Source organism: Delphinapterus leucas, chromosome 11 (genome assembly GCF_059928025.1).
Source record: "Delphinapterus leucas isolate spDelLeu-1000000601 "Yukka" chromosome 11, BTC_Dleu_Yukka2, whole genome shotgun sequence".
Classification (NCBI taxonomy): Eukaryota; Metazoa; Chordata; class Mammalia; order Artiodactyla; family Monodontidae; genus Delphinapterus; species Delphinapterus leucas.
Genome location: NC_143139.1, coordinates 55,576,702 through 55,600,074, shown reverse-complemented (window position 1 = coordinate 55,600,074; position 23,373 = coordinate 55,576,702). Strand labels below are relative to the sequence as shown.

General features: G+C 40.6%; 2 protein-coding genes across 4 annotated transcripts in view; one reads left to right on the top strand and one right to left on the bottom strand.

Moving 5' to 3' along the window:
* The window catches only part of RAB3IP (RAB3A interacting protein), a 190,231-nt gene that overhangs the window by 104,225 nt on the left and 62,633 nt on the right, over positions 1 to 23,373 (bottom strand). The window lies entirely within an intron of this gene.
* LOC149748029 (bestrophin-3-like) lies at positions 10,938 to 18,317 on the top strand. Its single transcript, XM_022571563.3, has 2 exons — positions 10,938 to 11,268; positions 18,262 to 18,317. The coding sequence occupies exons 1-2, from the start codon at positions 10,989 to 10,991 to the stop codon at positions 18,315 to 18,317; spliced, it is 336 nt and encodes a 111-aa protein (XP_022427271.3). The 5' UTR covers positions 10,938 to 10,988.

The following is a 23,373-nucleotide window of genomic DNA, read 5'->3' as shown; positions in this document are numbered from 1 at the left end:
TGCCTCTAGGTGCTTCCCACTAGCTATCTATTTTACATTTGGCAGTGTATATATGTCCTTACCACTCTCTCACTTCATCCCAGCTTACCCTTCCCCGTCCCCGTGTCCCCAAGTCCATTCTCTACATCTGCATCTTTATTCCTGTCCGGTCCCTATGTTCTTCAGAACATTTTTTTTTTTAATTCCGTATATATGTGTTAGCATATTGTATTTGTTTTCCTCTTTCTGACTTACTTCACTCTGTATGACTGACTCGAGGTCCATCCACCTCACCACAAATAAATCAATTTCATTTCTCTTTATGGCTGAGTAATATTCCATTGTATATATGTGCCACATCTTCTTTATCCATTCATCTGTTGATGGACACTTAGGCTGCTTCCATGTCCTGGCTATTGTGAATAGTGCTGCAAAGAACATTGTGGTACATGACTCTTTTTGAATTATGGTTTTCTCAGGGTATATGCCCAGTAGTGAGATTGCTGGCTCATATGGTAGTTCTATTTTTAGTTTTTTAAGGAACCTCCATACTGTTCTCCATAGTGGCTCTATCTATTTACATTCCCACCAACAGTGCAAGAGGGTTCCCTTATCTCCAGACCCTCTCCAGCATTTATTGTCTGTAGACATTTTGATGATGGCCATTCTGACAGGTGTGAGTTGATACCTCATTGTAGTTTTGATTTGCATTTCTCTACTGATTAGTGATGTAGAGCTTCCTTTCATGTGTTTGTTGGCAATCTGTATATCTTCTTTGGAAAAATGTCTATGTAGGTCTTCTGCCCATTTTTTTATTAGGTTGTTTGTTTCTCTGATATTGAGCTGCATGTGCTACTTATATATTTTGGAGATTAATCCTTTATCAGTTGCTTCATTTGCAAATATTTTCTCCCATCTTGAGGGTTGTCTTTTCGTCTTGTTTAGGGTTTCCTTTGCTGTGCAAAAGATTTTAAGTTTCATTAGGTCCCATTTGTTTATTTTTGTTTTTATTTCCATTTCTCTAGGAGGTGGGTCAAAAAGGATCTTGCTGTAATTTATGTCGTAGAGTGTTCTGCCTATGTTTTCCTCTAAGAGTTTTATAGTGTCTGGCCTTACACTTAGGTCTTTAATCCATTTTGAGTTTATTTTTGTGTATGGTATTAGGAAGTGTTCTAATTTCATTCTTTTACATGTAGCTGTCCAGTTTTCCCAGCACCACTTGTTGAAGAGGCTGTCTTTTCTCCATTGTATATTCTTGTCTCCTTTATCAAAGATAAGTTGACCATATGTGCGTGGGTTTATCTCTGGGCTTTCTCTTCTGTTCCATTGATCTATATTTCTGTTTTTGTGCCAGTACCATACTGTCTTGATTACTGTAGCTTTGTAGTATAGTCTGAAGTCAGGGAGCCTGATTCCTCCAGCTCTGTTTTTCTTTCTCAAGATTGCTTTGGCTATTCAGCGTCTTTTGTGTTTCCATACAAATTGGGAAATTTTTTGTTCTAGTTCTGTGAAAAATGTCATTGGTAGTTTGATAGGGATTCCACTGAATCTGTAGACTGCTGCAGTCATTTTCACAGTGTTCATTCTTCCCATCCAAGAACATGGTATATCTCTCCATCTGTTTGTATCATCTTTAATTTCTTTCATCAGTGTCTTATAGTTTTCTGCATACAGGTCTTTTGCCTCCTTAGGTAGGTTTATTCCTAGGTATTTTATTCTTTTTGTTGCAATGGTAAATGGGAGTGTTTCCTTAATTTCTCTTTCAGATTTTTCATCATTAGTGTATAGGAATGCAAGAGATTTCTCTGCATTAACTTTGTATCCTGCTACTTTACCAAATTCATTGATTAGCTCTAGTAGTTTTCTGGTAGCATCTCTAGGATTCTCTATGTATAATATCATGCCATCTGCAAAGAGTGACAGTTTTACTTCTTCTTTTCCAGTTTGGATTCCTTTTATTTCTTTTTCTTCTCTGACTGCTGTGGCTAAAGCTTCCAAAACTATGTTGAATAATAGGGGTGAGAGTGGGCAACCTTGTCTTGTTCCTGATCTTAGTGGAAATGGTTTCAGTTTTTCACCACTGAGAACAATGTTGGCTGTGGGTTTGTCATATACGGCCTTTATTATGTTCAGGTAAGTTTCCTCTATGCCTCCTTTCTGGAGGTTTTTTATCATAAATGGGTGTTGAATTTTGTCAAAAGCTTTTTCTGCATCTATTGAGATGATCATATGGTTTTTCTCCTTCAATTTGTTAATATGGTGTATCACACTGACTGATTTGCATATACTGAAGAATCCTTGCATTCCTGGGATAAACCCTATTTGATCATGGTGTATGATCCTTTTATTGTGCTATTGGATTCTGTTTGCTAGTATTTTGTTGAGGATTTTTTCATCTGTGTTCATCAGTGATATTGGCTTGTAGTTTTCTTTTTTTGTGACACCTTTGTGTGGTTTTGGTATCAGGGTGATGGTGGCCTCATAGAATGAGTTTGGGAGTGTTCCTCCCTCTGTTATATTTTGGAAGACCTGGACTTGATTGACTATTTCCTTTTCCATATTAGGGAGGTTTTCAACTATAATCTCTTCAAATATTTTCTCAGTCCCTTTCTTTTACTCTTCTTCTTCTGGAACCCCTATAATTTGAATGTTAGTGCATTTAATGTTGTCCCAGAAGTCTCTGAGACTGTCCTCAATTCTTTTCATTCTTTTTTGTTTATTCTGCTCTGTGGTAGTTATTTCCACTATTTTATCTTACAGGTCACTTATCCTTTCTTCAGCCTCAGTTATTCTGCTATTGATTCCTTCTAGAGAATTTTTAAATTTCATTTACTGTGTTGTTCATCACTGTTTGTTTGCTCTTTAGTTTTTCTAGGTCCTTGTTAAACATTTCTTGTATTTTCTCCATTCTATTTCCAAGATATTGGATCATCTTTACTATCATTACTCTGAATTCTTTTTCAGGTTGACTGCCTATTTCCTCTTCATTTGTTTGGTCTGGTGGGTTTTTACCTTGCTCCTTCATCTGCTGCATATTCCTCTGTCTTCTCATTTTGCTTAACTTACTGTGTTTGGGGTTTCCTTTTCACAGGCTGCAGGTTTGTACTTCCCATATTTTTTGGTGTCTGCCCCCAGTGGGTAAGGTTGGTTCAGTGGGTTGTGTAGGCTTCCTGTTGGAGGGGACTGGTGCCTGTTTTCTGATGGATGAGGCTGTATCTTGTCTTTCTGGTGGACAGGACCACGTCCAGTGGTGTGTTTTGGGGTGTCTGTGAACTTAGTATGATTTTAGGCACCCTCTCTGCTAATGGGTGGGGTTGTGTTCCTGTCTTGCTAGTTGTTTGGCATGGGGTGTCCAGCACTGGGGCTTGATGGCCGTTGAGTGGATCAGGGTCTTAGTGTTGAGATGGAGATCTCTGGGAGATCTCTTGCCATTTGATATTACATGGAGCCGGGAGGTCTCTGGTGGACCAGTGTCCTGAACTCGGCTCTCCCACCTCAGAGGCTCAGGCCTGACACCTGGCCAGAGCACCAAGACTCTGTCAGCCACTTGGACAGGTACGTGGGGAGTTTCTTGCCTTTTGGGAAGTCTGAGGTCTTCTGCCAGCGTTCAGTAGGAGTGTAGATGTATTTTTGATGTATTTGTGGGGAGGAAAGTGATCTCCATGTCTTACTCCTCTGCCATCTTCAGATGGATGAATCTCATTCAAAGATTCAATGCTTACAACTTTACATCCTCCAAATCCAGCAAAAATCACTTTCAATGGAAACCCACTGCACAATCGCTTAGGATTATTTTCTGTTGTCTGAAACTCTTCTTGTGCAAGTCTTCTGGAACTGCTGCACAGAGCCTACTTCCATCTCAGCAGAAAGCCAATTCTAGACTCTCTTGTGACTCACACTGCAGGCCTCTAACTTCTCAACCATCCTGGTTAATAAGGAGCCAATGAGGCAGAAACTGAGAAATGTGAGTCCCTTGTGGTCAGCACTATGATGGCACTCTCCTGGACTTAAGACTCTTCAATGATCCTTTCTCTGGGTCCTTTCCAGTTGGGCCTGGGTTTTTTCTCATGCTTGTTGTTTTTAGTGGAAGAGCATTCTCAGTACCTCTCAAATGAATGAAAATCCTGTTTATGTTCTTGTCTGCCCCAGTTTAAGGCTTCACAAGGATTTATTCTTGTTTTAAGCACACACAGACTGTCCCAATTCCCTGTTTTTGGCTGGCGGAGCCTCTTCAGAGCACTTTAGGGGCAAATGGCTCTTTCTCCCTTGATCCCAGGGGAGAGTCAAAATGAAAATAACAGACTTAGGTGACCCAAGCTCCTTCACATTACCTCCGACTTCTCATTCAAAGTGGTGCTTTGGGCGACAGGTGGAGTTATAATTATAGATGAGAAAAAAACCACATCAGCAGCTGTTGCTCCTGTTTGTTCCCGGCTATCACTGTCACCAGTGGACAAATTGGCATAAACTGTTCTCCAGACTCCGCATGAGCGAAGGGTGAGCCGAGAGTACAACACCGACCCGAAGGCACCTCTGCAGGGGGAGCCTGGAGATTGTCTTTCCTGTCGGAGACTCCAAACCAAACAAATAGGTTAGTGCACAGAGTATACCTATGCATTTTACCTCTGACCTCTACTCGATGTGATCTTGGTTTTTCTGACAGAGCTGTAACAGAAGGGTGAACTGTTAAAGGAAAGAGAGTTATTTAAGGACTGTTATTCAAAAGTCCAGTGCCCATGAGAACAAATTATGAAATGGGTTTAATTTATTATTCTCCTCTCCCAGTTTTGGCTGTATTCACATTAGACAAAGAGACAAAGTGAAAATGGAAAAATGAAACTGCTTTTGTGGCCTGAGTCCCAACCTTTCGTAATGATACCTACTTTTGCCAAAAAAATCTCTGGTTTCTTTGTTAAAATCAGTAGTTGAAGCCTTAGGCTGGTGATTAGAAAAAAAAAAAAATACCGCTCCAGAATATAGTTCCAGAGTTTCACTTTTTTTTTTTTTTTTAGGGAAACTAGGCAAATGAGAATTGGGTTTTTTCTCTACCTCTGAATAAAGACAGAAAATGTCCTTGTTTATGATAAAATGTGTGCTATAGGCTACTTTGTATAAGAAATCTGCTACAGGATTTATTACTTATGTCTAGTACAGTTCTACCTAAAAACTCGATAATTTCAGTCTAAGTAGCTCTATAAGACTCCTCATAGATCCTTTTGAAAGCAAAAGGTTTCAAAGAAATTTCATGTTCTCTGTGTATGCTTTGTGTTAGAAAGCTGTGGAGCAGGATTTTCAAACAAAGATTAGCTTTGGGGCATCTTCTCAAAACCTGAATGTTTAGTGTCTTGGTGAAGAGCAATGGAATTCCAGAGAATCCACTAAAAACTAGGCTTTGGGGCCCAGTTCTCAGCCCACCCACATCCATGGAACAGTCCAGGTGGAAAGAGTCCTAAATAATGGCCTCATTTTTTCAGCTCCAAACAGAAGGTGCCCCATCCCTAAGCATATTATGTGGGACTTTTCAATGGGAAAATGCACCTTACTTAGTATCACTGTGGCCCGACGTTTTGTCTACCTTGTGAAGTGCACAGATTGCTAACTATGCACTCAGAGCTCCACTAGAGAGACAATTAAATTAAAACAACCAAAAGTAACCCATCAATTAAATTCCCACAAGGGGCTGGCTTCTCCTGATTTCTAAGAGAGCCATAACTTTCTTTTAGGAAATTTAAGGGTGAAGTAAATACCTCTTTACACATTTTAGCAAATAAAGCCCCAAACAATAAGTTTGACCACTGCTTTTGAAAAGGTCAATTAATATAGCATATCAATACCTTAGCTCTTCCCATGGATTCAGAAAATATATGATAGATCATAATACACCATCTCTCATATATCTCATTTAGTCATTCAAATATTTATTGAGTAATGGCTATATAATCTCAAAATATTTAGAAATGAAGGCAAGCTTAAGATTTTTAATATTTCTTTTTCCAGACACTCCTTTCTTCCCTTTTTCTACTAAAAGATTTAGCACTGAGTTGGTGGTTATCTCCAAATTCCAAATTGTTCAAGCTGAGAAAGGCAAAAAGTAGAGATGGTTGACTGGTTGCTGGTTAGGGTTTCTTTTGAGATACAGATTTATGCTCTGTCTTAAACATTGCTTTTTACTTGTGTGTTGTCTTCTTGCTCTTCTAGAAAAAAAAGAAAAGCTATCCAAGATGACTGTCACTTACTCCAGTAAAGTAGCAAATGCGACTTTTTTTGGATTTCATAGGTTACTCCTCAAGTGGAGAGGCAGCATCTACAAACTACTATACAGGGAATTTATTGTTTTTGCTGTACTTTACACAGCAATAAGTTTTATGTACAGGTACTTTCCTTTGCACGTGTCCTTAAACGGCCATTAGATAGCATATATGAATACAGTCTCAAAAATCCAAGCCCTTTGGCTGCCGCTGACTTTTGCATTATGTAACCTCCTCCTTTGCATGATCCTCTGTTGCCTACTTCTCCCCAGGACTGGGTATTTTAATCCACACCTAACCATTTTTAGGATGTTAAATAGACTCTAACCGTCATGTTCAGGTGGCTCTCATTCCAGCCCCACTTTAATTGGTCATGATGAGGTATTAGTTGTGCTTCAAGAATTTTGCTATAGGCATAAAATGAAAGATTTATACCTAGAACCTCACTAAGTGATGATTTTGAATGGCAAAGTCCACAGACAAATAATTATTTGTGCTTCTCTGAACTATGTTATGCATAGTTTGAGTTTCTGATTTGACAGCTTGCAGCGACTACCTACATAGTTAACATGTTCGTGAATAGTGTGTATCAGGCAACTTTCCTTCCTCTTTCCTGGAATGACGAAATCTTATCCAAGTTGGTGCCCCCAACGTTACCAATATCTCCATTAAAGAAAAGGCCTGAAAACTAATTTATTTTCTTTACATCTTCTGAGTTCAGGGCACATTATATTCATAAAAGACGTTTATTCTTTATAACCTCACAAACTTTGCCTGTCAGATTGACGGGAAATATGAGTAACATCATGTCCAATAAATACTTTTATAACTAAAAATTATAGTCTTAATAAAATTTTATCAGTATTATAAAAGGGAAGCTTTATTAGTTTTTTAAATTAATATTGATTGCATACATTTCTTCTCTGGGGAAACTTAAAACTTAAAATAGAAAAGCTAAAGGTTTTTGAGGCTGTATTTCCACCTTTACTGTGTTCATCAGTTTGTTCTTTTTCTTCTGCATACAATGGGTAAATTTGTGTATCATTGTTTTCACCTACATTCTTCCTTGCAGCGACAGGACACCATGTGAAGAAGAGGGACCTTAATTTGGCTATAGCTGATAATGACCAAAAGTAGAATAGGAAGAGTTACTTTGCTCCATATCAAAACTACAGTTCCAAACAAATGTATATACTGGTATACATTTTGGCAAAATATCTTTACAAGGAAAGTTTTATTAAAAACCTCTAATGGGCTTCCCTGGTGGTGCAGTGGTTGAGAGTCCGCCTGCCGATGCAGGGGATGCGGGTTCGTGCCCCGGTCCAGGAAGATCCCACATGCCGCGGAGCAGCTAGGCCCGTGAGCCATGGCCACTGAGCCTGCGTGTCCGGAGCCTGTGCTCCGCAACGGGAGAGGCCACAACAGTGAGAGGCCCGCGTACCGCAAAAAACAAAAAACAAAAAACAAAAAAAAAAACCTCTAATAATTTTTCAGATTTGTCTTCTAAATACGGTATTATTTTGATGATTTATTTATGTGTCACCTACTCCTTCAGAATATGAAATGGTGGAAGACACATGACGTTTCAGGATAATTAGTTTATTTTTACTAATGTGAATTTATTGCTGCTACTGCCTCTTAGAATAGAATAGCTCTTAGAACAGTTGCATTGCAGCCAGAAATGCTCCATGGGGCCTTAACTTTGACTCCAATATCTTATTTATACCCCACAAAATTGTATGCACATATGTTTTCTAAAGACCAAAGAGGGCTTACATTTATAACAATAATCATTAGTTCAAGCCATTTTTCATTTTTTAAAGTTCAAATGTAAAAGTTTTTTAAAATAGACCCTTATATGTTGATCAAAGCTCTACCAAGAACTACAGGTTGAATCTGTCGAGAAAGTCAGACATATCTGTAGACAAATACAGACATAGTTTCATTCTCATGTCTACTAATGATGCTAAGTTTTTTAATCCTGTTATAAGCAAATAGTTATACCTAGCAAAAAAATCATAAGACAGAACCAGAATTCACTAGTTTGATTATACCTCTCTTTTTTTTTTTTTTTTTGCGTTATGCGGGCCTCCCACTGCTGTGGCCTTCCCCACTGCGGAGCACAGGCTCCGGACGCGCAGGTCCAGCGGCCATGGCCCACGGGCCCAGCCGCTCCGCATGTGGGATCCTCCCGGACCGGGGCATGAACCCGTGTCCCCCGCATCGGCAGGCGGACTCCAAACCACTGTGCCACCAGGGAAGCCCTATACCTCTTTTTATTTGGGGATGGATTTGACAAAATACTCGCTGTGGTACTTTCTAGCTAGTAAAATTTCTATGTGTCTATCAGCTAAATATTTTTTCCTTTGGCCAACTATTAATAGTAACAACCACTTTATTATTGATTAAGTGTGACAACATATGCTAAGTGGTTTTATATATCATATATTCTTTAATCCTCATAACATTCCTGATACATATCAATAGGTATTAATTATCCCCATTTACAAATGAGAAAACTGAGACTCAGAGAGATTTAAAAATATGCTCCAAATCCAAATCTGTTAAGTGGCAGATCTGGGATTCAAACCTGGCTCTGTTAAACCCTACGGTCTGTGCTCTCCACGTTTAAATTCTCTCTGATCATTTTTATTTGAGTACCAGAAACCATTCTAGCTGTAACTTGTCATCAGCATGACCATGATAGGCCTGTCCACCAGGTGATGCCTCTCTTGTCAGCTTTTCTTGATTTCAGAATTTCTGACACCTCTTCCAAGCTGAGGCAGGCACTCCAAGCCCACCCTGCACCCACACACCTTCTTGGTCAGCACCAGTTCCCAGGTCTTCATCTGCAGTCTGGTCGGTGGCTCACTGTCACCTCATTATCTCTCTGCGTCCTTCTTCAAAGTTCTACTGACCCAAATAGGCCTCTGACACATGCTATGATGAGTGTTGCCAAGGGGTTCCTTCCTCCCTTGGAAAAGCTGCATTCATTCATTTATTCAAATTCATCTGTGTTTCCTTTCTGGATTTTGATCATTATTATTAACCTGCCTTGAGATAGTTCTTCTGATTCTGAATCTCCTCCTTGCAACATAAATACCAATAATAGTTTCATTAAATGGATTTATGTTTAACAATACCAAAAAATGGGTTTGTGTCAGATCCATAATATAAATTTTTATATTTATACTATAGAAATAAAAACCCACCAAACATAATTATAAAAATTTCACTACTAATTGTTAAATCTGTGTTGTTTTATATTTTAAATGTATATTTTTAATATTTTTATTTTGAAAAATTTTTTTTTTTGATGTGGACCATTTTTAAAGTCTTTACTGAATTTGTTATAATATTGCTTCTGTTTTATGTTTTGATGTTTTGGCCCCAAGGCATGTGGGATCTTAGCTCCCCGACCAGGGATCGAACCCATACCCCATGCATTACAAGGCAAAATCTCAACCACTGGACCGCCAGGGAAGTCCCTTAAATAACTGTAGGCTTTAAAATAAACAGTTGTAGGGCTTCCCTGGTGGCGCAGTGGTTGAGAGTCTGCCTGCTGATGCAGAGGACACAGGTTCATGCCCCGGTCCGGGAAGATCCCACATGCCGCGGAGCGGCTGGGCCTGTGAGCCATGGCCGCTGAGCCTGCGCGTCCGGAGCCTGTGCTCCGCAACGGGAGAGGCCACAGCAGTGAGAGGCCCGCGTACCGCAAAAAAAAAAAAAAACAAAAAAAAAACAGTTATAACATCCCTTGAAGTACAACATGTATAATCAAGAATGTACTAAGTAGCATATTCATGAAAAAGTAAGATCAGGATGTCGAATCCAGGGTTATTATTCAATAATTACTTAATAAGTGTAATCCACTTAAGGCACTCTTTTTTTAAGTACATATGGTGAATAATTGGAAAATGGACTCTTTTATGAAGTATTTTGCTCTAAATCCAATGCATTAATCATATAAAAATTTTAAAATATGAAGTATTTAAAAATAAAATGGTTACTATGTCCCACTGTGTAATGACCAACAACATTTACGTACTAAAAACGTTAGTACTTAAAACATTCAGCAGTTAAAAAGGTTTTGAGATACATCAACTTAGGTAGAAAAGAAAAAGTTATTGCTCCTTTAAAAAAAAAATTGAGGTTATTTTCGCTTAATTGTTTGCACTGAATGTCACTTGCGAAGCAGGTGCAGAAGTATAATATCATAAAGGGCTGTGCATTTTATTTTTGCTCCAGATTGTTACTTACAGGAGCCCAAAAACGTTACTTTGAAAAATTATCAATTTACTGTGACAGATATGCTGAACAAATTCCAGTAACCTTTGTGCTTGGTAAGTATAGGTCACATGCAGAATGCAGCCACACAGCTGTCTCCGTTAGGATAACACCAATGACTCTGCATGGGAGTGTTTCCAAGCTGAGAGGCATGCCTGAAAAGTCACTGCTTGCAATAGAACCAGAATCATAAGTAAGGTTTACCTTCAAGGCTGCTTTCGCTAAATTTAACAACCAACAAGTTTGAGGTAATAATCTGCTCTTGGACAATTCAGCTTTCTTTTCACTAACTCTCCATTTTTGCCGTCAATATTTGAGTTCTAATACCCACTTACTGGGTGCTATAGCATTGCGAGGCACAAATTACATTCTTTTTCTGGAGGGCAAAATCATCAGATACAGATAACAACATATTTTTTACACCCCGATCCCTAAAAAAACTAAAATTCTGCTGAAAGCATCAGTGTCAACAATATGTCTACAGTAAGAAATTGCTTTACAATTTCCTGTTATTCTACAGGGTTTTATGTTACTCTGGTGGTGAACCGATGGTGGAACCAGTTTGTGAATCTGCCCTGGCCAGACAGGCTGATGTTTCTCGTCTCCAGCAGTGTTCTTGGAAGTGACGAGCATGGGCGCCTGCTCAGGAGGACATTGATGCGCTATGTCAACCTCACATCCCTGCTCATCTTCCGCTCGGTGAGCACGGCTGTGTACAAAAGGTTTCCGACGATGGACCATGTGGTTGAAGCAGGTATTGTAAATGACTTTTCCTTCCATGGGGCTCCTCTTGACCTCGATCAGAACTTTCAAAGTTCCTTGGAAAATGCCTTTTATTTATTCATTCATTCAAGAAACATTTACTGATTACCTATCATGTGCCAGAAACAGTCTTAAGAGGTAAAAATGAATGTCATGGTTCCTGCCCTCAAGAAGTTTACTTGGGGGGCAGAGCAAAGGAAACAGCTGACAGTCAACCTCAAATTAAGTTGTAAACAGTCACATGGTCCATAATATAATAATTATCATATTTATTCAAACCTTCTGTAATATCACCTTACATTTTCTAGCACTTTACAGTTTATGCACTTTCATAAATATTATTTCATATGGACCTCAAAAAAACCATGAGAGATTCAGAGAGGTTATGACCTGTCCTGGATCACATAGCTCATTAGTGGGAGAGCCAAAATTTCAATTCAGGCTCAGAACTCCTAACTTAATCCTTCCCCCCGCACCTACCAAACACAGAAGATTCTGGTAGGAACCAGAAATGCGGCTTTTCATCTAGGCAGAGCCTGAGAGGTGGCAGTAAAAGGCTGCTTTAGTGGGGGTATGTTGTCTCTCCTATTCCTCAGAGTAGATGCAGTTTTGTACCTGGGCTTCTGGACACAGGATGCTGAGAACAAATCACGTTTGAAGAATGGTTCTCTTTGGTGTGTTAATACTTAGCAAAGAAGCTGTTAAACCAGCCTTCAAGGGGATGAGGATTAAATGAGATCATTGTTGGCACGTACAGAATAAAAATGGGGTTTTGTGCTGGGTTGTCTTTGATCCATCTGAGAGTATGCTGGAATGTATAAATGAATATATAGTAGATATAGGAGCCATGAGATGATTCTGCCTTTATATTGAGTACAGTCTCGAATTAGGTTGCTTTATCCAGTCTCCTTTTCTGAAATGTCCTTGAAAAAATATATATATATATTTAAGAGCAGCATGTTTTGTTTGTTTTTGGAGGTTTGGGGGCTTTTGTTTGATTTGGTTTTGCCTTCTCAGATGGCGACATCTGACTCAGAACACAGAGTAAGAGTTCAAATCCTTCTCTATCACTTAGCGGCTACATGACCTTGTCTGAGTTACTTTACCTTTCTAATGCTTCAGTTCCCTCATTCATAGAGTGAGTTTAGAGTGATTTATAATACCTTTTACCTCATATACCTCATAGGCTTGCTGTGATGATTAAATAAGTTAATACTTGCAGTGTCTAGAGCAGTACCCGGCACATGGTGTGACACGAGTTCTTGCTATTAATAATGAAATCATCTAGTACAACAGCATAACAGTCCTTTGGTCACTTTAGAAGACTCATTTGATATGACATCCTAGGTCTTCTTGATCCCCTATGACCAGGATACTGTGAAAGGTAAGGTGGAAATAAGGAAGGAGGAGTGTAGAGGCCGTTGTTAGGGCTACAGAGCAAGACGTGAGAAAGTAATGGGGAGCAAGGAGTCAGTTACAGATTCAGATGAAGGGTACAAAGGGCTTGGCAAATGTACAGGTATATTATGATGTAAAACCAGTCGGAACTTAAAATAAAATTAACTGCCACCCTTCCTCCAAATTTAAAAGTGGAATACTGCATCAGAATGACCAAGTTTAAAATGCCATTTGATAACTTATTTTGCTTACCCTAATGTCTAAAGGATCAAATGTGATATGCATTTCGACCTATGAAAAAAGTCATAAAAACAAACGAGAAACGTTTGGCCTATTCCAAATGGATGAGTGACAGCTAAAGTTTACTTGGATGAAGAAAGGTGACATTTCTGTAGTCCTGACACATTCTTGGAAAGAAGAAAGCGCATTCTGACAGCAATCAGACTCCAGGCCCAATTCTCAGAGAGAATCTATCCTCTCAGCATCACCATCATATTAAAAGCAGAGGGGGTGGCTGGTGACAGAGAGGCCTTTAGGGCCTCTGGTTAGACGTGAGCTCAGCAAGGCCTGAGTTGTGCTCAGGTCTGAGGGGCAAGTAGAAACGGCGAGATGAATGGGGGAATGATCTGAGTTCATTTCCTTTAGGTGCACTTTTCATAATACCGACACTCACTCCCTATCAAACTTACACAAACACCGGTCAGTACTTGCATCGACACTTTCCCCCTTTCCAAGGCATTTGGAACACTCAAGTACTCCTCTCTCCCGTACCACCAGTACCCCCAACCATTCCAAGGGCATAGGAGAATCATTTGCTCCTTGAGGTGCATTTACTTGAGTATGTATCAAGGTGTGATCCACAAACCCATGGGCCCTTTACATCTTGAATAACTTGAGTTGTTTATTTAAAATGCATACTCCTGGGACTTCCCTGGTGGCGCAGTGGTTAAGAATCTGCCTGCCAATGCAGGGGACATGGGTTCGAGCCCTGGTCCGGGAAGATCCCACATGCCGTGGAGCAACTAAGCCCATGCGCCACAACTACTGAGCCTGCACTCTGGAGCCCGCAAGCCACAACTACTGAAGCCCAAGTGCCTAGAGCCTAAGCCACCGCAATGAGAAAGCCAACGCACCGCAACAAAGAGTACCTCAGCTCACCACAACTAGAGAAAGCCCGTGCACAGCAATGAACACCCAATGCAGCCAAAAATAAATAAATAAAATGTATTAATAAATAAATAAATTAAATAAAATAAAATGCATAATCCTGAGCCCCACGTCAGACCTACTGAATCAGAACCATTGTATGTAAGGCCTGGAAAACCTGCATTTAAACATGCTCTTATGTTGCTCTTTTTATATACTGAAGTTTGAGAAGTAAGGAGTCTTTTCTGGGTTGCTTATTTTTTTAATGCTTTTTCTCACCCCCGGGGTAAAAGGTTTTGGCATTCGTCAAATAATTCATTACTAATAACAAAACTGCAACAGTTAAGAAAAGGGTCAATTCAAGGTTTCGACCATGCTGGAGGCTCCAGAATTGCTCTGGATGGTAGCCTCTGAGCAGTCTGCTCAGAGACTACCATCTAGGGGACTTGAATTAGACCTGCCTGGACACAACAAGCATCATTCTCACTTCAAGTTTTTGGTCAGTTTTTGTGCCGCGTCTGAAGGAGGAAGAGTACTGAGGGCGACAGGAGGGGGCTGAAGCCTTGGCAGGTGCCCTCTGGGGCCATCACTGATGATTGCAGTGTAAAGGTCTCTACTACTCTCTTCCACCCCTAAGTGTTTTCTCGAAAGGCAGAAGAAGGGGTAGTGGACCAGCATGTGCCCAACAGGAACACAAGGTTTGCATGCTAGGTGGTGGGACAAAGGTTCTGAGCCACTGCCTTCCAAGCTGGGGGCCATGATTCACAGGCAGGGTCCTTCCTGGTCTGCCTCATGGCCACCCACATGGATGGGCACAGACTCTCTGTCGGCTGGCCGCACAGACTTACCAGACTTCCTGCTCCCCAGCAGAGAAGGCTGACTCAGTCTGCACGTGGGGTCAGTTTCCAAGCTCTCCCAACTGGGTACGTGTCTCCACCTCTCTGTCTGTCCTTGGCCTGTGCCAACGTTTCTGGGAAGAACAGGAAGTTCAGGGATGGCGGAAAATGTTTGGCAGGTGCCCTGAGCCCACAGCCAGGGCACCTGCTCCGCCTGAGGGCAGAGAGGGCTGGTGGTAAAGCACAGGGGCCCCAAAAGTGTAGGGGCAAAGGCAGGAGGCAATGCTGAGGGCGCAAAAAAAACCTCTTGTCAGGTGACTCCCTACATAAACCCACCTGTCTGGGAAAGTACATGTTCTCAAACTTCAGTGCACGTTAGATAGTGTTAAAAACTCAATACTGCTAGGGGCTTCCCTGGTGGTGCAGTGGTTGAGAGTCCGCCTGCCGATGCAGGGGACACAGGTTCGCGCCCTGGTCCGGGAAGATCCCACATGCTGCCTGGGCCCGTGAGCCATGGCCGCTGAGCCTGCACGTCCGGAGCCTGTGCTCCGCAACGGGAGAGGCCACAACAGTGAGAGGCCTGCGTACCGCAAAAAAAAAAAAAAAAATCAATACTGCTAAAAACGCAGATCCGAAGACACCACCCCCAGAGATTCTGATTCAGTAGGTCTAGGCTGGGGTCCAGGAATAAGTGTGTTTAACAAGCCCCTGGAGACTTTGAGGAAGGGGGTCCCTGGATCACACTCTGAGAAACAGGGGGCTTTAAGGCAATGGGAGTTGCCCTCCAAACTCTTTGTATTGCTTCAGGAGGGTCCCTGTCACAAAGATTCAGGACTAGCAGGACAAAAACAGTGACAGGATGGAGAGAATGAAGGTCAGCACCTCCTTCTGAAGCATCTGGCCATCGCTTGACTACAGCTGGTGAGCTAGGTCACTTACCCGCCGGTCCCTGACATTCCTTGTTGTTAAGCTGGACACTCAAGTTACATTATTCTGGGAAATACATATGCTTTGATGTTACAGGTTACATTTCTCAAATTAAAATTTCTTTATTTATGCTCCCATGAAAATAGAAATGTAACAGCTGAATGCAAAATAATGTGTATTCTGCTGGAAATTCCCTGAACTGGTCTGTTACCAAACAGTTACTTCACAGAGGAGCTGTAACCCAGGAGTCTCTGTTATTTTCCCTCTTGGCTACAAGCCTGCCCTGGAAAATGCCAGTCGTTTCAATCACCTGCCTTGGAAGATGTCACTCATTCTAAGTCAAGTCATGTGCACAATTCCAGATCTTTGCCAATTTAAGTGATGGCCTTAATTGGGTGCTTACGTTATGGTATGAGACTGAATCAAAACATTTTATCTGGGGTTTCACAGTGATCAGGAGAGAAAACATTTTCCTTCAAAATTCTTCACCAGAAGCACAAAAAAAGGAAATGGGAAATTATATGCATTCCTCTAAAAGAAACGTTACTAAATCTGTTACTAAATCTGTCATGCTTTTGCTCATTTAACAGAGATTTACTGAGTGTATACGGTACGCTAGGCATTGTGCTGAGCACTGGAGCACAGCTGAAAGCGAGGTCCCTGTCCTCGAGGATCAGTAAAGATTACTACAAGTGTTTTCTTCTATGAATCATTTTCAGAGGCAAGCATAAATATATTTACAGCTGAACTTCACATCACTCCATTGCGTTTCTATTTCTCTAAAATAGTTTCCTTCTGTGCTTGGTAGCCTGTAAGAGTGGTTAAAAGACAGTAAATTTTAAGGAAAGGACACTGTTTTGTTTTCTTAAAGGCCTGGAATCTTAACATGAAGTTCCTTGAGCTTCTGCCCTGACGAGAGAGAGCCTGTGGAGACCCCATCAGGATTCTTAGTGACATACAGTTAACAGGCATAAATACAACCGAACGAGCTCCCAATTGTCAAGTGACTGTTGAGATAAAAGTTCTAACTTTAGATGCACTGTCTGGAAGCCTAGCCCCACACTTAGATCATTTAATCTGTAATCTTCGCTCGCTAAGTAAAATCGAATGGATTTTGTATAATATTGACTTTCTGCCCTGTGATCTGCTGTTCACGTTTTTCCTGATGCATTCTGTGCTACTGGGGTTCCCTGGTCTCTGAAATCTCTCACTGCTCTGTGTTACAGGAGAGATGATCAAGGGGATGGTGGTATTCATGGCTGTGCCAGTTTTTCCTCTGTTGGCTGAACTTTTACAGGCTGAGTCAGTTACCCCTATAGTCTCACGTGATGAGCCCAGAACAGACTGAATGTCGTCTTGTGAGTGCAACTTGACTCACCTATGCGCACTGGTTCTTCATGGGAGAGAAAGTACACACCTCCTTGCATTAGTGCCATGGATGGGCAGTCTCCGCCCACTGTTTGAAGGTTCACCACAGCTCTGTTTTAGGAGTTAAATCATGGCTTGCCAATCAATGCTTCTCAAAGGATGATTGTAGACCACCACATTCATTGAATTATCAGGTGTTTATTTAAATTGCAGGTTCCCAGACAGCCTATGAAATCTGAATCTCTGGGGCTTGGGACCCAGAAATCCACTTCTAAACAAGCTCCCCAGAAGCACTATGTTTGAGCCAGAACAAGGATGCTAAAATGGCCAGCTTGCTGTGTGACTCTGTACTAGGTGCAGTTGTTCCCAAACTTTGTTACAAGATGGAGTCGCTAGGGATCTTTTAAAAATACTGATGGTGGCTCACACCCCCAGACATTAGGATTCAATAGGTGTACGGTGCAACCTGGGCATCAGGAGTTTTTAAGCTCCTCAGACCATCCTAATGTGCAGCAAAGTCTAGGAACCACTGCACCACAGCGCATCTATTAACTCCTCCAGCTTTATCTGCAAATTGCCTCAGATCTATTTACCCAAAGCAAATGGAATTCTGGGCCACCTGGACAGGCCAGGAGTTAAGAGCACTGATTTTGTGAATGATATTTCCTGTGCGTCATGTGTAGAAGGCAGTGAACTACCAAACAGGATACTAATTTAGAGACAGGAATACGGCTGACTAGAGATGTTTCACTCGTGTTTGACTCATTAGGAAAATAGAGGAGTTTCTCTGTCTCCGTTCAGCATTGCTAACCCAGAAACTGATTTTAATCAACCATATCCTATTTCAAGCTTTTCAAACTGTGGGTTGTAACTTATTATTGGGCTCTTAAATCATTTTAATGGCTTTGAGCCAGCATTTTTTATGGAATGGAATGGAACAGAACAGAAAATATCAGAGAGCACCTCACACAAAAGAGCCAATAATTGTTTTGGGAACCACAAATATATCTTACTATAGTTCATGGTTAAAAAAATATATATATATCTCAGTACTGCCCTCCACAATGCCTTCACAGTGTGATTCCATCTCTCTCTGAATCCCATTTTGCCTCGCTTTGATTTTCCCGGTTGACAGGGATTTCTAAATTTCTACCGCTGAATTTAAAGAATGGCTGCAGTTGAATCTGGTGGCTTCATTCCATTCATTTGGAAAGTACAGAGAGGAAAATGAGCCAGGCTTGTTGCAATGTGCCTGAAAAAGTCATCTCTGAGAAGGGCTCAGATGCTGAATGCACAACTTTCTCTTTCAGAAAGAACTGGCAATAAACCCATCCTGCCTAAAGGTTTTGAGAAGCAGAGCTTTTAGCTCTTCTCCTAACAGAGCCTCATGTACGCACTCTGCTTTAAAGGCAAAAGACATCTGCCTCAGTTTCAACTGAATCTGCGATTACCGGAATATTGTTTATTAATAGACTTAATTGGTCCTTTGGTTTGAAGGCAATAAAATTTTGCCTTAAAGTAGCAGATCCTACTCCATCAAGCCACAATTCAAGACACAAGTAAATACAAACATATATGTGTGTGTGTGTGTGTGTTTGTGTGTGTGTATATATATATATATATATATTTTTTTTTTTTTACTCTGATTTGAAATATTATAAAGGTTTCTTTGGGATATGCAATATGAAAATTGCTGAGCAGAGCTGAACTAGCCAGAAAACCAGAAGGAAAAAAGATAGCAAGAGAAATTCAAGGCAAATGTAATGGCAAGATACTGAATAAAATAGCAACGTCAGGGTGTGGATAGGGTCAGAGGGAGCGTGGCATGAAGACAGACATGTGAAGGAGACAGGGTAGTGTGAGGACCAGCCAACTGATGGTGCAGCCAAACTGTAGCAAATCAATACCTGTGGTTAACATAGCCTTAGAGATGAGGATAATGACCACATTCTGAATATATCATCAGTCTCTGGTTAAAATGGCCTGATAACATTCCATGTAATAACAAATGCTCTTTGAATTGATTTGATTAACAATCTAGACTTTTCTTTCAATGGACCAACAACTCAATTTCCAAAGATGGGGTTACTTTGGATAAGATGTGTAACCCTGCAGGAAATAACAAAAATTATTCTGCCTGTACACTCTTGGAGGATACAATAATGTCTAGTTCATCTTTCACAGCACCTAGTAAAGTACGCAATAAATTTGGGCTGAACATTTAAACCCCCCCCCACACCTGCTTTCCTAGCTCTACATGTCCCTTTCCAATCAGTGGGTGTGCTACACGGCAGGGACTGGGGGGAGGTTACCTAACTCTCGCTTTAGGGTTCGCATTAAATTAACCCTCACTCTGCATATTTGCTTTTTGCTAAGAAGCCAAGAAAGGACTTGCCAGCATAAGTTGATCCATATTCCTGAATAAAAAATAACCAGAGGTAAAGTTATTCTTTGGTCAAATGACAGAGATTGCAGCCAGTATATAAATGCAGGCATTTTTGGAAACTGCACTATGAATCCCAAGACTATAACTGTTAGACAATTGATATGAAATGTCTGAGAATAGTCTTCCAGGGAAAAGGTGAAGGGTTGCAAGTCTTCAAGCACAGAGCCAAGACAGGTCAAGTTCATCTATTAACTTCTTATCATCAGATTTAATCATACTCTGCAAGTCTTAAAAAAAAACCAAACAGATTATCTAGATCATGCAACAACTTTGAAATGCACTGAGAAACAAGACAAGAATTCTCAGACTCATTCTTTGACTACCAGAGAGAGTCCAATTCCCCAGGCATGGGCAGACCCCTTCAAAGCTAATATAAATAACCTGAGTTTTATCTAAAACTAGCCTCTTGTTGGTAAATATTGGCTCTGTAGTTGTTACTCTGTTTATTTCAAATACTGAATAAACAGAATCTTCATTCAGTGGGGCAGTGATTTTTGAACATTGCTGTAGGTCAGAATTTCCTGCAGAGCTTGGTAAACATGTAAATGCCCGGACCCAATTTCATTAAATTACCCAGGAAGATTAAAAGGATGCTTACACCTGGACCTCACTCTAGACCAATTGAATCAGAATCTCAAGGGATAAGGTGAAGGCACTGGTATTTTCTAAAAGGCACTCAGGATAAGGCAAAGGTGCAACACTGGGTCAAGAATTCCTGCCCTATTGAGTCTGGTTTAGCAGGTGATGGTAGAGCCTAGCCCTCTCCATATATAATAGGTGTCACAAGTGACTCAGACACCCACGACCTGTGGACCATATTCTCAAAGCACTGGCCTGGATCACATCAAGGATCTAGGTAACTCCAAAGCTCTATGGGTCAGTGACTTTCAAAATGGCATATCTCACTTCTCCTTTGAGTTCTTTTCTGTTATAGCAACACCTCTTAAATAAAACTCAGTCTGCATGGTAAGGAGGGAGGATTACTTTAAGCAGGAAAACCAGATTCATAAACCGATTACAGATGGTTAAGGATACAAACTGTGTCACATTAGGGCAAAAGTTGATTTTCATCTGAACGTGTTAGAATTTCATAAGCAAATGATTGCATTTCTCAATCAAAAGTAACACAAAATTCATATCTAACAAAAATCAGCTTTAGAAACAAGCTTTAATTCAGAAAACATTTATACTAAATCATACTGAACATTTAAAAGTCCACTTAAAAAGTCAAGGTGGGGGGACTTCCCTAGTGGTCCAGTGGTTAAGAATCTGCCTTCCAATGCAGGGGATACGGGTCCGATTCCTGGTCAGGGAACTAAGATCTCACATGCCGTGGGGCAACTAAGCCCTCGCGCAGCAACTACTGAGCCTGTGTGCCACAATGAAATATCCCGCGTGCCACAACTGACCGATGAAGCCAAAAATTAAATAAATAAATAAATAAATAAATAAAAGAAAATGATTCCTCATGCCCCTATATAATCCTTAAAAAAAAAAAGTCAAGGTGGTAAGTACAAGGATAGTCACTGCAGCATTATTTTTAGTAGCAAGAAAATTAAAACAACTTAAAACTCTATTCAAAAGAGAACTACTTATATAAAATACTGTACACAGTTAACTAGAATGCAGCCATTAGAAAGAATGGGACTTGCCTGGTGGCCCACTGGTTAAGAATCCGCCTGCCAATGCAGGAAACATGGGTTCGAGTCCTGGTCCAGGAAGATCTCACGTGCCACAGAGCAACTAAGCCCATGTGCCACAGCTACTGAGCCTGTGCTCTAGAGCCTGCGAGCCACAACTACTGAAGCCCATGTGCCACAACTACTGAAGCTGGCGTGCATAGAGCCCGTGCTCCACAGCAAGAGAAGCCACCGCAATGAGAAGCCCGCACACCGCAATGAATAGTCCTCGCTCACTGCAACTGGAGAAAGCCTGCACACAGCAACAAAGACCCAATGCAGCCAAAAATAAAATAAATAATAAAATTTGTAAAAAGTATATGCGAAATGCTGTGGGGACTACAAAGATAATATGCTCTTTGCCCTTCCAAAGGGTCTTAGCAGGGGAAACATTTGTGTCTAACATTATCATAATACAAGGCAAGAGAAAGCACCGTGGTGGAGCTGTGAAGGGGAGAAATCCCTGGGGAAGGAGAAGGAAGGAATCAAGGAAGGCTCCAAAGAAGAAGTCCTGGTTAATTAGGAGTTTGAAAGGAGGGGTCAGGATGAAATGTTATGCGATTCACATGTTCGGCACTGTACTAAGTGCTTTGTATACATTATCACGTTTTATTCTTTTAATCCAAACAATTCTAAGTATTCTTGTTCCCAATTTTAGATGAATAAACCAAAACCTAAAGAAGAGACCTTCCCCAGATGTCCTAGTCCACATTTAATGTCACCTCACTTCCTACTGGCCGCCTCTGTTAGGGATTGCTCACATGCATTGCCTCCTATACCGATATATAACTTGTGTGCGTGTGTGCATGTGTGCACGTGCGCTCGTGAGTACATATTCCTTATCTCTGATACAAGTAAAAACTACTTGAGACAGGAACCTTTATTTTATATTTCTTGAATATCCCCCATTATTTGCTCACATAGTAGACACCACGTGCATATAGGGTAATATATTAGCGCTAAACCAAGTCTGTATAATCTAGCTATTTTTATTTTGTGTAAAGGTTTTATGACAGCAGATGAAAGAAAATTATTTGAACACCTCAAATCTCCTCATCTGAAATACTGGGTTCCATTCATCTGGTTTGGAAATCTTGCAGCTAAAGCCCGGAAGGAAGGTAGAATCAGAGACAGTGTTGATCTGCAATCATTGATGACTGTAAGTACATAGTAAACTGTCAGTAAAAGATGCTAATCAGAGACCAACAGGGACCTGGATGCAACAGGTTGGACCTGGACGAGTCCAATTTGTTCAATTCTGGTTCCAAAAGAACCAGAATGACTGGGCTAGTATCAGAACCCTCAAATGCAGGAGGAGAATAGTACACAGTTTAACTCAGATTGATTGCAGGTGGTTGCTTAGAGGCTCTGTTTTAAACAGAAGTAGGCTTTGTAATAGGCTCTGTAAGAAAATGTTCTTTGATTGATCAGCAATGTCTGCCAGGGCTCGGAAGGATCTGGCGCCCTCAAGGCATATTTGCCATCCCTAGCTCCAGGATCCCAGACCAAATCTGGAGTAGAAATAACCCCCCCTAGTCAGTTCCCCAAAATAGGAATATCCCAAGGTTAACCCAGCTTTCCAGATGCTCCAGGAAACAAAACCATGTTTTCATTAAATGAAATAATCCTGAATTCATTTGAGAAACGAATTTATAGAAGGGCTAGAGAGATTTGTGTCATGACAGTCTCCTGCCTCGATTAGGCTAAAAGGAGTGAATGATTTAAAAATAGCTCCCAATTTAACGTATACTCTTTCTCCCAGACTTAAATAATAACTTGTGTTCAATAGAGAAAAAAGAAATCAATGGATCCCAGTCCTTCCTGCTTTAAACAGGGATAGATTTTCTGTCAATAGAAGCATTCTAAAGTCTTCATTTGTTGGGGGAACGGTTTAGGATGTATTTAGTTCTTTTTTCTAAGATCTACAGTAAGCATGTTTTCAAAAGCAATCGAGGAAACAAAAAATAATCTGCTCTCCACATAATTTAGAAATGATTTATTTAAAATATTAACCACTGCCTTCCTACCACCACTTGGGGCCAATATATATGTTGGAAATTATGAATTCAACAGAGTAGGGGATATTTCTATACAGTCCTGATTTATCTTAATATTTTTTAAAATGTCCAACTGTACTCAATTCCTTTTGCACATTGTTGAATTATGTTGATAGCTTGTCATTTTCAAAATTTTCCTTTTGGAGTGGATTTCAGAACCAATTTCTAGCCTTTCAAAGTCTCTCTCATCATTTTACAGGTGTATTCCTAAAAGTCATGGCCATATTCTGAATCCCAGTA